This window comes from Sphaeramia orbicularis, chromosome 9, assembly GCF_902148855.1.
Source record: "Sphaeramia orbicularis chromosome 9, fSphaOr1.1, whole genome shotgun sequence".
NCBI classification, from domain to species: Eukaryota; Metazoa; Chordata; class Actinopteri; order Kurtiformes; family Apogonidae; genus Sphaeramia; species Sphaeramia orbicularis.
This window is the reverse complement of record NC_043965.1, coordinates 2,819,189-2,833,686: the sequence shown is the minus strand read 5'-3', so window position 1 is coordinate 2,833,686 and position 14,498 is coordinate 2,819,189. Positions and strand designations below refer to the sequence as shown.

The 14,498-nt window shown below is 35.5% G+C and overlaps 1 protein-coding gene across 2 annotated transcripts; it reads left to right on the top strand.

Moving 5' to 3' along the window:
• Positions 1 to 74: 74 nt before the first annotated feature.
• Positions 75 to 8,059, top strand: fam151b (family with sequence similarity 151 member B). Of its 2 annotated transcripts, none has more exons than XM_030144398.1 (6): positions 75 to 249; positions 376 to 501; positions 3,710 to 3,869; positions 3,948 to 4,165; positions 5,832 to 5,967; positions 7,692 to 8,059. In XM_030144398.1, exons 1-6 carry the CDS (start codon positions 162 to 164, stop codon positions 7,843 to 7,845), a joined length of 882 nt encoding a protein of 293 aa, XP_030000258.1. In that variant the 5' UTR covers positions 75 to 161; the 3' UTR covers positions 7,846 to 8,059. The 2 variants fall into 2 exon arrangements, with proteins under 2 accessions (XP_030000258.1, XP_030000257.1); XM_030144397.1 differs by having other exon boundaries at positions 75 to 273.
• Positions 8,060 to 14,498: the final 6,439 nt, after the last annotated feature.

Sequence of the window (14,498 nt, the reverse complement as noted above, 5' to 3'; positions counted from 1 at the left end):
TCTTTTTTAGTCTGTTTCCGTTCTTTCCGCTGGGTGGCGGTGATGCACCCTTCAGCCTGTTGTCAAACATCAGTCAAATTCAACGAAGAAGAATCCAAAAAATAACAGCAGACCTGGACAAATGAGGAGAAGAATAATGTTAAAGTTTTCACATTCCAGTCATGAATAGGACTCGTTTGGTTAATTTACGCACTTTTACCTTAATCGTCATCGGATGTTTTACAGTTTATACCGTGTGGAATTTAAAGAGTAAGAGAAAAACATACGTTAGAAGTGTGAATAAAAGTCATTCATAGCAGCTTGGCTAGCTAATTCTACAGCACAGACTGTGAAGCTAATGCTAAAGCTAATGCTAATGCTGTGTTCGTGTTCCAGACAGGATGTCGGACCAGACTCTGCAGTATTTTCTGGGTCTGGGTCTGATAGAGAAACAGGACGCCGCTGATATTAAATGGTGTCATGCTGTCAACAGTAGGAAGAGGCTGACAGAAGCTCTGACAGGTGAGGAGGTGGACGGTGTTGTGCCCAGTTCTGCTCCCTGCCGAAAACTGCCCCCCCTCCTATTAGGCCATGAGCTGACCCATGAACAGTGGCGACAAAATGATGTTCCCATGTCTGGACACTACTTTTTAACGCATTTTTGTTTAGACTGGACCCTCATGGACTTTGGGTTAAAAGTTCTCCGCAATATATCCTGCAGTTTTTTGTCGCAAGCCATAAATCTGTATGAGTATAAAATTAAAAAACGAAAATTCAGTGATACTAGATTGACCTTTTTTATTTATCAACAGTCATTGTAGCAACACAGAATCTCTCACAAAATGACATTTATTTATTTATAATATTTTAGACAAGTCTTGATGAATTACCATGCAACGTGAACTTAGACCATGAAATCTTGGAAATTTGTGGAAAAAAGCTTCTTCTACTAATTTCTACTAATATAAGTCAGCCATGAATAGGACAAAGTGCACCAAATTCCCCCTGTCACACCAGAGTAACTCCAAATGTGAGCTGTTAAAGTCATTTCACTCCTGTAGCTTCGCAAGCTTATTGTAATGTCCCTAAGAAAATTGGGGAAAAAAAATTGCAATGAAAATAAGCCAGAACATTGCTCATTACTTATTATTTTAACTTAAAAGTCTTCTCTGTTGCATCTCTGCTCCTTTAATTTAAATTGCCTGACTATATGCATTATATTGTATTTGAAAGTCGGCTAAAATTTACTTAGGGGGTCAAATGAGTGGCCATTTTTGTAAAAAAAATAAAAAATAAAAAAAAAGTTGTCATAAATGCATAGAACTGTGTTGAAATAATGCTAATCCATTTGTGTTAGTTAGTAAGTTAGTTAGTTATTTATACTTGTCTTATCCATCATCCTAACAGCAGAATGGTAGTCTGGTTCCTTTTGGTGCTGATAAAATTTGCTTTGCCAGGGGAAACTTTATAAAGTATATGAAGCTCCCCTTGACATTCTGCTGTGTTTATTATGAGTTTTGTTGAACTACATTTCGATGCCAGACCTGACATGGGGGGGGTGGGGTGGGAGTGAAGGAGGGAGAACAAGATAGAAGAAGGTGGTGAAGAAAATATCAACAATGCAAACAATAACAACCATGGCGATAATTATAATGGTAACAATAACTACAACCAGAACTGAGTAAACTGGGCAGAAGAGAGAGAAAAAAACAACCTAATTCACAATTAATTTCATACCCTACTGTCAGAAAGGAGAAAAAGTTGTGACAGGGTGAATTTGGGGCACGTTGTCCTCTTTAAGGGGGAGCAGTTTTCAGCAGGGAGTAGAATTCAGTACAACAGATGGAACTACAGGATGGCTTCAGTTTAAGGATGAGCAGGTGTTTGTGCAAGAAAACAGAGGGGTCTGTAAGAAGATATTCTCCGAAAAAACCCAAAGCCTCACTTTTACTGTCTGAAATATTCAGGTTTGAGGTTTAGTAACGTTTTGGATTGAATAAGAGCAGAGCACCGTAGTTAAATAATAGAGTTAATCACCAAACATATAAGTTGTCTAATATTTGTGTACTTAGTCAATGTGCTTTTCAACCCTTAAAAACTCTGTGCTACATTTGTGGCAGTTCCCAAATGAATTTCTCTATTTTCAACCGTTCTTAAGTGATTTATATGCATTTATTGTAATGTTATCTGTATTTTGCATTTTTTCAGTGAAAATCAGGTGTTTTCCAATATTTACTTCATTGATCATGTAGATGTTCATAATATATCAGAAACAGAGAACACTGAAGAAAAAGTGACTCAGTAAAATCTCTCATTGAGCCCGTTTACACCACTGCTCTGATCATTATCCGTTTTCTGGAGTTTTCAGATTATTCCAGTGGTCATGTAAACAGGATAATCTGAGAGGTTTTGTCCAATAACAGCAGCAATCTGATTATGAGAAATCACATTAACACACCTGGATTTCTCCCCAATTTCATGCATGTATACAGGGGTTGGACAAAATAATGGAAACACCTTAAAAAATCAACAAAATATAATTTAATATGGTGTAGGTCCGCCTTTTCCGGCAATTACAGCCTCAATTCTCCGAGGTATTGATTCATACAACTAGTGAATTGTTTCCCAAGGAATTTTAAGCCATTCTTCAGTTAGAATACCCTCCAACTCTTTTAGAGACGATGGCGGTGGAAATCGACGTCTTACTTGAATCTCTAAAACTGACCATAAATGCTCAATAATGTTGAGGTCTGGGGACTGTGCCGGCCATACGAGATGCTCAACTTCATTAGAATGTTCCTCATGCCATTCTTTAACAATTCTAGCTGTATGGATTGGGGCGTTATCATCTTGAGGTGAAGGTGTTTCCATTATTTTGTCCAACCCCTGTACATGTTAATATGATTTCTTTAATTTTTTTACATCTGCGCATGGGTAAAAAAAAGATAAAGTCTATAGAAGTTATGCAGCAACAACATGAGCCGAAGGAAAAAGGTGAAAAAACAATGAAATTAAACGAAGGATAGCAGCAACATGTGACCTATTTTGTCATCTTATTAGCTCCTCCCACATTAGGACAGCCAACGCTGACACTGTAGGGGTTGCCATGGGCAACAAGACACGACCAGATGTTTTGAAAATGATAGGAAGTGTACATTTTATGTCAAAATACACATATGTACTCCTAAAGAAATCAAATATTGGACTGAAACATGTAAACCAGGGTTTTTCCAATTATCACATTTCTGAAGCGCATGTAAATGCATCATATCTGATTACATTAATTATCGGATTACTCCCAGTTATTGGATTTTTATGGTCATGTAAACAGACTCACTGACTAAACATAAACCTCTGTCTGTCATTGATCCAACTCCATGGGTTTTACTGGTGAATTAATGTTGTAGAAGATGATGGTGTTTCCACGGTAACTACGGAGCCTCTGAACGTCCAAATGGGTCATATCTGATGACCATGAAAAGATGATGAACTACATTTTACACCAATTATTTCCATGTATTGATAGGATTAGTGGATCAACAGGTATTAAAGAGTTTAGATCAGTAGATGGTTTTGGGTTCTGGTGGATGTTTGGGTCTTTAAGGGTTAAACCAATGTTTGATCTGAATTCACTGACTGTAAATTCAGTCATATTTGCCTGTTTCTGACATACATTTTACTTCAGTACAACTCATTTTTTTCTTCTCTGATGAATCCCGTTCCCCCTCAGGTCCTACTCACATGCTGGAGGCCGATGTAATCATGAGAGGTCGTGACCCCAGAGAGCCGATCATGGCTCATCCTCCTGACACGGACAGTGACATCACACTGAAGGACTGGCTGGAATCTGTCAAAACACACGACAAGGGCTTAAAGCTGGACTTTAAGAGGCGAGTCCTGGCTCAGCTGCTCTTTAAGGTTACCTCTGTGGTCATGTGACGCTAACGCTGTGGTCCGTGTCTTCACAGTCTGGACGCAGTGTCTCCGTCAGTGGTCCTGCTGGGTCAGGTTCTGGGGGACTCCAGTCGTCCCCTGTGGGTCAATGCGGACATCCTCCCTGGTCCTGGAGGACAGGCCACGCCCCTGCAGCCTCAGGGCTTCCTGTCTGCAGTTCAGTCTCTTCCCGCTCACACTGTGCTCTCTCTCGGCTGGACAACAGGATGGACCGAAGGCTCAGAAAACCCAGGTGAAGACTCGTCATAAAACAGTCTCCTACTGTTGGTTAATGTCAGGTTTCTCAACTGGAAATGTTGACTTTAAAGGTAAATAATATGCAGCTAAAAAGATAAAAATTGCTTCTACTAAGAGTTTTACAGTTAATTTGATGTTCATTCACACATTTATTAACTCCGCCAAGGAGGTTATGTTTTTGCCAGGGTTTGTTTGTTTGTTTGTTGGTTAGTTAGCAACATAACTGAAAAAGTTATGGACGGATTTTGATTAAATTTTCAGGAAATGTCTGAAATGGGATGGGTTGCAAATGATTAGATTTTGGGAATGAGCCGGATCACTGTCTGGATCCAGGAAATGTTAAAAGGATTCTTTATCATTGGAAGATGGGGATATTTTCAACATATGTTTGTGTAACTCCACAATGAATGGTCAGAGTGCTTGGTAAAAAAAAATACAAAATAAGTTCCTGACAGGTTCTACAAGATATTGAAGACTGATCTGGATCCTCACAAAATTCTGGATCCCATGATCCAGAACAGGAAAAAATAGTGGAGTTTTGGCATTTTCATCCTAACAAGGGAACAAATTACGGTATTGACATGCAACAAACACCAACATGTAGCCATGACAGTGTGAACAACTATGGAGGGAGATCCAGGAGAAAACCGCTATTTCTGAAAAAGTGGTTTTCGTTAATAAATTCTGAACTAATCATGATATCAAAGTGAATCCAGTTGCTAAATGTATGTTTTCTTGGTTAAGGAATCTAATAATGCAGATTAAATGAATGCAAAACTATTATATTTGGAGTAAATCAAAGCTATAGAGGTAGATAAAAAAGACGATAATATCAGTGCTAAGGGTTGAAGTCTAAAGTCCAGGTATTATTTTCAGTAGATCACAGCATGGGAGACTGCGCTGCCTTGGCGGAGGTCTGCGTCCTCTGAGTGCTTTTCTTGTTTTCTTATGTGGCCCTAATACGCCGTCGTAGAAAACAAAGGAAGTCCATCTCAAACTGAAACCACAGTATTTCTACTGTTATCACTATTGGGCTTTTTCAGCCTTTCCTGAAAGCTAAATTAAGACTCATTATATATGATGTTTTTTATGTCTAAAAGCATTTACTCAGAAAAGAAGTTAGCAAAAAACAAAATAGATTACAGCTTTTTTCAGTTTCAAACACTTTTCGATGCTTTTAACCAGAGCCTGGTCGATGCTGGATGTTTGGGGTCGATACTGATATTAGGGAGTAAAATATTTAGATTTTTTAATTTCATTTTTATTTTATTACCTTCTCTGTATCCTTTGTATATATGATATGTTGGCCTTTTGTATATTTAAGTGTTTCTTTGTAGTTTTGTGTATTGTTAGTTCTTTTTACTATCTACTTCAATATAATTTTGTGATATTTTTATATAGTCTGTCTTTTTGCACTTTTCTATTGTATTCTATTTGTTGTATTAATAAAACTTGATTTATCTACTATTTATTTTACTCACTTTTTGCACTGATCCGTGAAACACTCGTAACAAAGACATGTTGTAAACTTTTGCCAAATGTCTAATTTAATCAGGTTGTTTCATGACAGAAAACTGTTCAACATGTGGATTCATGCTCAGTGAATCCTGTAGGTGGTGCTAATGAGAGCTCCTCCTGTGTTTTTTTTTTTTTTTTCCCAGGGTACAGCTGGGACATGGTGCATGAGATGGAGTCCATCTGCAGAACCCTGGACCACCCGGTCACCTTCCCGGTTCGTGCAGCCCTCCTGGCCCAGTCGCTGTCCCAGCTCACGTGGCTGCTGCAGCAGTCGGAAAGGCGAGTTAAACAGTTCAGACCTGACCTCTGACCTTTGACCTCTGACCATGTGTAGCTACAGGCAAGGTCTGGTTTGGTAGGTGGTCCTCTGAGAACACTAACCACTGACCAGGAACATCCAACAAGACCTACAGTTTTGGACACACCCCCCGTCACCACAGACACAGTTTGGTCCAGATCTGTTCAGACCCCCTTAAAGGTCCAGATGTAGAGAAATGACCCACATTAGACCTCAGCTCCTCAGACAGGACGGTCAGGTGGAGGTCTGGAAGAGGATCATGTGGCTCTGGGTCCAAAACATCCATCCATCCTTCATTTTCATCCTTCCATCCCTCCAGCCTTTCTTTTTTCATCCTTCCAGAGTTCCAGCCAAGGTTATCGTTAACGATAACTAACAAAATGACGAAAACTAGAATTGTAAAAACATTTTCATTAACTGAAATAAATAAAAGCTATAATTAAAAGAAAAAACTGATAACTAACTGAAACTGTATTGTGTGCTTACAAAACTAACTAAAACGTATAAAAATTATGAATAAAATTCCCTTAGTTTATGTCTTTGTCAGTGTCGGATTGATATGAAATAGATTTATTTTGCTCCAGCAATTGTAGCTGCTGGCACCATACGGCACTTAATGGTCCGTCACTTGTGGTTTCCAGTCGTCTTCTGGTCCCCACTCTATCTGGAAACATGGAGACTGAAGTTAGGAGAAAGCAGCAGTGTCCTGTCTGGGATTTAGTGGAATACGACGGCGGAGAAGATAAAAGATATAAAGAAACTAAAACAAGAAAAGCACTCGGAGAGCGCAGACCTCCGCCCAGACAGATCTGCCCCTCATTCGTTCTTTTCATATTCAATTAAGAATGTGCAATCGGAAAACGAAAAAGTGACTCCTTAATTCATTATTTATGTACAAATTAAAAATCAAAAAACGAGTTGTTTTTCATTATTTTGACTGAATGCACAAATTAAAAATTAGAAATAAGCAAATGGACTAAATGTGGGTTTTCATGTTGACATTTTTGATATCCGATTTGGTGTGACCCGGAAGTTACGAACTTTGTGTGATCATAAAAATACTAACGTGACACCCCTGTCCCCCACACTTTCTTTCTTTCTTCTTCTTATTTTTTAGACTTTATTATATATTTATTATCTTTATTACCCCCTCAACACACAAAGAAGTCAGTAACTTCGGGTCATACCAAATCAGATATCAAAAATATCAACATGAAACGCGACATTTAGTCCATTTACTTATTTCCAAGTTTTCATTTGTGCATTCAGTCTAAATAATGAAAAACAACTCGTTTTTCAATTTTTAGTTTTTGATTTGTACATGAATAATGAAATAAAGAGTCATTTTTTCGTTTTCTGATTGTTGATTCTCAATTGAATATGAAAAGAACGAATGATACACAGATTCCCCACATTTGGTCCATTTGCTTATTTTCAATTTTTAATTTGTGCGTACAATCGAAACAATGAAAAACAACTCATTTTTGATTTGTACACGAATAATGAAATAATGAGTCATTTTTTTCATTTTCCGATTGTGGATTCTCAATTAACTATGTAAAGAATGAATGAACCACAGATTATTAAACCGTACCTGCACTAATGTTCTAATAATGACAGTTTATTGACCTTCAAACTCGTCGGTGGTACTTTTCTACTTCTGCGCTGTAGTTGAAGTGTAATCGTTTGTCTGTGTCGTCTGCAGATACACCCTCACAGTGTGGACGGGCCAGAAGGACCAGGTCTGGGTCCAGGACCTGATGCTGTACAGGAAGGACTTTGACCCCAGGAGGATCTACTTCGACCTGCCTGAAGTCCACATGATCCAGCTCAAAGAGACGCCAGCCGACAGTCCCTGAAGTAATCTGGTACTTTTAGACACAGAGTAACCCATACCATCCACTTCTGAACTGTAGTAGACTGACGCCCCCTGGTGGAGATACACACATCCAACAGGCCTGTGCAGAACCAGGGGGGTGAAGATGGAGATACAGCAGAATTAATAAGATGGAAATGAGGACAAATGGGCACAATCTGCACAAATATTCAAACCAAAAGTCAAATCTATTTTTGCAGACGTTCTTACATGTATGGACGTAAATCTGTGTCATCAGATTTTGAATTATAAAAGACAGTGAATTTCTAGCACTGATTTTTTTTTTTGCACTGAAATTAAGTATCTGAATTTTTTTTAATTCTAAATTTATGAACATACTTGAATTCTGCGACAAACAATTCAGATACTTAATTTCAGAGCAAAAAAAGTTCAGATACTTAATTTTAGTGCAAAAAAACTCCAGATACTTAATTTCAGTGCAAAAAAAACATTCAGATACTTAATTTCAGTGCAAAAAAAAAGTTCAGATACTTAATTTTAGTGCAAAAAAACTCCAGATACTTAATTTCAGTGCAAAAAAAACATTCAAATACTTAATTTCAGTGCAAAAAAAAAGTTCAGATACTTAATTTTAGTGCAAAAAAACTCCAGATACTTAATTTCAGTGCAAAAAAACCATTCAGATACTTAATTTCAGTGCAAAAAAACCATTCAGATACTTAATTTCAGTGCAAAAAAAAAGTTCAGATACTTAATTTTAGTGCAAAAAAAACCATTCAGATACTTCATTTCAGTGCAAAAAAAAAGTTCAGATACTTAATTTCAGCGCAAAAAAAATCCAGATACTTAATTTTAGTGCAAAAAAAATCCAGATACTTAATTTCAGTGCAAAAAAACATTCAGATACTTAATTTCAGTGCAAAAAAAAGTTCAGATACTTAATTTCAGTGCAAAAAAAAAATTCAGATAATTTCAGTGCAAAAAAAAAATCAGATACTTCATTTCAGAGCAAAAAAACCAAAACAAAAACAGATACTTAATTTCAATGCAAAAAATGTCAGATACTTAATTTCAGTGCAAAAAAAAATTCAGATAATTTCAGTGCAAAAAAAAAAAATCAGATACTTCATTTCAGTGCAAAAAAAAACAAAACAAAAACAGATACTTAATTTTAGTGCAAAAAAAAAAAAGTTCAGATACTTAATTTCAGTGCAAAAAAAAAAATTCAGTGCTACAAATTCAGTGTCTTTTATAATTCAGAATCTGATGACACAGATGTACTTCCATACACATGTAATTTTTCTTCATTTCTTCAGTAGAGGAGCATCACTGGTTAAACTAACAGGAACAAAAAGGGTTGGAGTCACAGTAAAATAAGAAAGTTAAAGTAAAAACTGTGAGTCTGAACTACACTACAAACAAAAAGTTCAGGATATTTTTAATTTTTGGGGCTATTTTTTTCAGGTGGGATTCTTGCACAGTGCTTTTTACTTTTTCTGTCTGAACTGAAACACATTTTTTAAACGACCAGACAGTTTTATTTACAAATACAAAAATGAAAAAAAAAAAAAAAAAAAAAGACCAAAAAAAAAGCAATATCCTCAAAATAGTGCTCAAAATGTTCAAAAAGTACTGATACACACACTGAAATAATTTAACCAAGTTGTATTTAAAAAAATAAAAAAATAAATAAAATAATTGGCACAATGTACTCTCTGTTGCAGAAACATTCAAATATTAACCCTTAGTGGTCTGAGCCTATTTTGTCCGTTTTTCAGTCCTTTTGATTTTGCCTTTATATACTATGTACAGAAATGTTTACTATACCCATGTTTGGTATCTTTTTTTTCAGCACAACTTGATCTGTCTCATCTGTCTATAGTTTTTTTTTTACTTTAACCTACTATATCAACACAAAAGGACAAAAAACACAAAAAAATATAAAATCCAATTTGAAAAATGTATGTAATTTATTGTATAAATAACACACAGATGTTTAACGAACCTTTTCAAAGACTTTAAAAGTGAATATTGGTTCCAAATATTAGGTATAGAAAATTAAAATTGTAATAAATTAAAACTATACTCAAATATTTGACATAAAAGCAGATCTGTACATAGGTGTTTTCTCCGGAAAAGGTCAAGGTTCCTTTATTTGTACCCGTAGGTCGATTTGTTTTGCAGTCTAGGTGATTGCTTTGGTATTACAACAGGACATAGAGGGGTTGGACAAAATAATGGAAACACCTTCACCTCAAGATGATAATGCCCCAATCCATACAGCTAGAATTGTTAAAGAATGGCATGAGGAACATTCTAATGAAGTTGAGCATCTCGTATGGCCGGCACAGTCCCCAGACCTCAACATTATTGAGCATTTATGGTCAGTTTTAGAGATTCAAGTAAGACGTCGATTTCCACCGCCATCGTTTCTAAAAGAGTTGGAGGGTATTCTAACTGAAGAATGGCTGAAAATTCCTTTGGAAACAATTCACAAGTTGTATGAATCAATACCTCGGAGAATTGAGGCTGTAATTGCCGCAAAAGGCGGACCTACACCATATTAAATTATATTTTGTTGATGTTTTAAGGTGTTTCCATTATTTTGTCCAACCCCTGTACATTGAACATGTAAGAAAGGTAGTTGATCAAGCCTGCAGACAAAACCAGAAGTGCTCAGTGTTCCACCATTCATCAGTATAGCAGCATGGATAAGGAAAAGAATAAAAGAAATAAATAAGATCAAATAAATAAAAACAAGATGCAATAAAACACAATAAAAACCAGAAAAGATAAAAAAAATCCCGGATAAAAACTAGGATAAGAACATAAAATTTAAAAATTTGAAGTCACAGTAATAATAAATCGAGCAAAGAAATAGGAAAAATAACTACAAGTGCGGTAATCCAATACAGTTATTATGAGAATTAGAATTTAAACGGTAATACTAACCGTCTGCAATTTTACCGTGGTTTATCGTCATACCGGTAATCGTTACATCCCTAGTTTCAACATGTCGTAGCGTCCGAAGTCAGTTACATAGACCACTGAGGACAGCTGCATTTGAAAGTACGGACTGGAAACACTGACACTTTTTATTTGATGTTGATAGAACAAGTACAAGCGAAGACATGACCTGCTCTACCTCCCAGTATGTTTAACTCAAACGGGCAATTACTTACTTTTACCTCTCAGTACTATTATTATTATTATTATTATTATTATTGTTATTATTATTACCTCCACCAAGGAGGTCATGTTTTTGCCAGCGTTGGTTTGTTTGTCTGTCTGTATGTGTGTGTGTGTGTGTGTGTGTGTGTGTGTGTGTGTGTGTGTGTGTGTGTGTGTGTGTGTGTGTGTGTGTGTGCGCAAGATAACTCATAAAGTTCTGGAGGGATTTGGATGAAAATTTCAGGAAATTTTGATACTGACACAAGGAACAAATGGGGGGGGGGGCTGATCTGCCTTGTCGGAGGTCTGCGCTCTCCAAGTGCTTTTCTAGTTATTACTTTTTTTTTCTGATCAGTACTCTATTTTACAGATGTGTGTTTGGGCAATAACTGTTTTATATGTTCTAGCTGTGTTTATGTTTAGTTTGTTTTTTATTCATATCTTTTTCTAACTGTGACTCAGGGAAACAGACATGAAACAGAAAGAGTATGGATAATATTGAAAGATGTCTTATGATTTGTATCAGACAGCTAATGACTGGTGAAGGAGTAGAAATGTATAGTACTTATTTTGTTTGTGTATGTATTTTTATTGCATTAGGCTGTTGTATATGTCCTGTTTGTGTGTGTGTGTGTGTGTGTGTGTGTGTGTGTGTGTGTGTGAATGGTGTAAGATTAATGTAAATAATTAAAATTGTAACGTAGAGGAGAGCCCAGGAAGAATAGCAACTGATGATTCAGTTGCTAATGGGGATCTTAAATGAAATGAAATGAAATATGCAAGAATTCCAATGTACCTATACTGTGACATATGTGTGCAAATGGCAAATAAAGTCTGTTCTATTCTATTCTATTCTATTCTATTCTATTCTGTTCTATTCTATTCTATTCTATTCTAGTCTAGAAACTGGAGCAAACAAATATAAATAAAAGTATGAAAATGAGGTGGGGGGGGTGTTATATTTCTGAGCATATCTTCGTCATTTTTTGTCCTTTTTCAAAATGAAAAAACGTCTGAATCTGCAGATTCTACTACAGACTGCATTAGTATTACAGGGAAGGGTGAGAATAATGACCCCCCCACCTCAACTTTATTTCTTATAGTGGATAATTTTTTGGGCTTTTGTCTTTTTTTTATAGTGGATAATTTTTTGGGCTGTTGTCTTTTTTTCTTATAGTGGATAATTTTTTGGGCTGTTTTTTTTTCTTATAGTGGATAATTTTTTGGGCTGTTTTTTTTTTCTTATAGTGGATAATTTTTTGGGCTGTTTTTTTTTCTTATAGTGGATAATTTTTTGGGCTGTTTTTTTTCTTATAGTGGATAATTTTTTGGGCTTTTGTCTTTTGTTTTATAGTGGATAATTTTTTGGGCTGTTCTCTTTTTTTATAGTGGATAATTTTTTGGGCTGTTCTCTTTTTTTCTTACAGTGGATAATTTTTTGGGCTGTTTTCTTTTTTTTCTTATAGTGGATAATTTTTTGGGCTGTTTTCTTTTTTTCTTATAGTGGATAATTGTTTGGGCTGTTCTCTTTTTTTTCTTATTGTGGATAATTTTTTGCGCCGTTCTCTTTTTTTTCTTATAGCGGATAATTTTTTGGGCTGTTTTTTTTTCTTATAGTGGATAATTTTTTGGGCTTTTGTCTTTTGTTTTATAGTGGATAATTTTTTGGGCTGTTTTCTTTTTTTCTTATAGTGGATAATTGTTTGGGCTGTTCTCTTTTTTTTCTTATAGTGGATAATTTTTTGGGCCGTTCTCTTTTTTTTTTCTTACAGTGGATAATTTTTTGGGCTGTTCTCTTTTTTTATAGTGGATAATTTTTTGGGCTGTTCTCTTTTTTTCTTACAGTGGATAATTTTTTGGGCTGTTCTCTTTTTTTATAGTGGATAATTTTTTGCGCCGTTCTCTTTTTTTTCTTACAGTGGATCATTTTTGGGGCTGTTGCACCTCTGGGTCACTGCATTAGAGGCTCCGCCCACACACCTCATTCTTATTTTATGTGGATAATTGGCCCCGTCCAGCCTTTGCATGGACACCTGCTGATCTTTTCATCACTGTTTTGCATAATACGCTGTTAAGAGCCCTCATCGTTGAAGCGGACGCTGTGTGTGTTTAGAATTCTAAGCCCACGTGTTTTCGCTGTCGTGTCTCATTTACGGTAACGCATCTTTAATTCAGATTTACTGAGCGCCCCTCAGTGTTTATGGGACGCTGCAGACGCTTACAGGTTACATAACGGCGTCTAATGAACACTGACGCTGAATGCAGGGGCTGGAGCGTTGCTATTGGCAACCCTGAGCGTGATGACAAAGAGAATCTGAGGATGTTTTACGATTTCAAGGATGCAGATTTAGATGAAACGGAGGGAAACGTGTGAAAACCAGTGTGGAAATATCTGGGGTTTTGGATAGGATTTATTCTGACTAGATTAACTTCCCCTGGGTGTTTTATTCATGTTCATCTGTTTTAACTTATTCCCAATAAATGAAAAGATTTGATTTAAAACTAAACACATACTGCTCTGTTTAATATTAGTGTTTTATTAATTTACTCAAACTGAATGTGTTTTGTACTTTAATATTACGCAAATGCAACGTCATAGTTAAAAAAAAAAAACAACTCATAATTTTTTTTTTTTTTTAAAGATAAATAAAATAATAGGGATGGATTTAGATTATTCTTTTGTTACTTTATATCTTGGTAAAATACCGGAGACAGTCCTTCAGAAGGATAAATACTTATTGAAGATACTTTTGGCAAGTAGTAGGAAAGCTATAACCCGAAGATGGTTGAAATCCGACCCTCCAACTTTGGACCTCTGGCGTGAGATTATTAAAGAAATTTACTGTATGGAGAGACTTACTTTTGCTTTAGGACTTGAGTTGGAGAAATGTACTGAATGCTGGGAAAAATGGATTGTGTACGCACTTTGATTAATACAACCATAATTGTACAATGATGTAAGTGTGCATGATGTAAAAGAACATTTTAAGTTTAATTGTAACACCCGTGATGAGCCCATGTTCATTGTTTGTTCTTTTGAAAATTAATAAAAAGTTAAAAAAAAAAAACCCTCATAATTTAATGAAAATAATACTTTTATGAGAATAAAGCCATAGTATTATGAGAGTAAAGTCGTAGTTTAAAAAAAAACTCATAATTTAATGAAAATGTCACACTTTTACAAGATAAAAGACATAATATTATGAGAATAAAGTTGTAGTTTAATAAACCCTCATAATTTAATGAAAATGTCATACTTTTACGAGATAAAAGACATAATATTATGAGAATAAAGTTGTAGTTTAATAAACCCTCATAATTTAATGAAAATGTCATACTTTTACGAGATAAAAGACATAATATTATGAGAATAAAGTTGTAGTTTAATAAAAACTCATAATTTAATGAAAATACTGTCGTACTTTTGAGATTAAAGTCATAATATTTTGAGAATAAAGCCATAATATTACGAGAGTAAAGTCGTAGTTTAAAAAAAAAAAACTC

Bases quoted from the DNA above. Each gene is read 5' to 3' on its own strand.
- fam151b (XM_030144397.1), top strand. From the start codon at position 162: ATGAATAGGACTCGTTTGGTTAATTTACGCACTTTTACCTTAATCGTC. The intron at 4,166-5,831 runs GTGAAGACTCGT...TTTTTTTCCCAG, and splicing joins CGAAGGCTCAGAAAACCCAG to GGTACAGCTGGGACATGGTG. The intron at 5,968-7,691 runs GCGAGTTAAACA...TGTCGTCTGCAG, and splicing joins CTGCTGCAGCAGTCGGAAAG to ATACACCCTCACAGTGTGGA.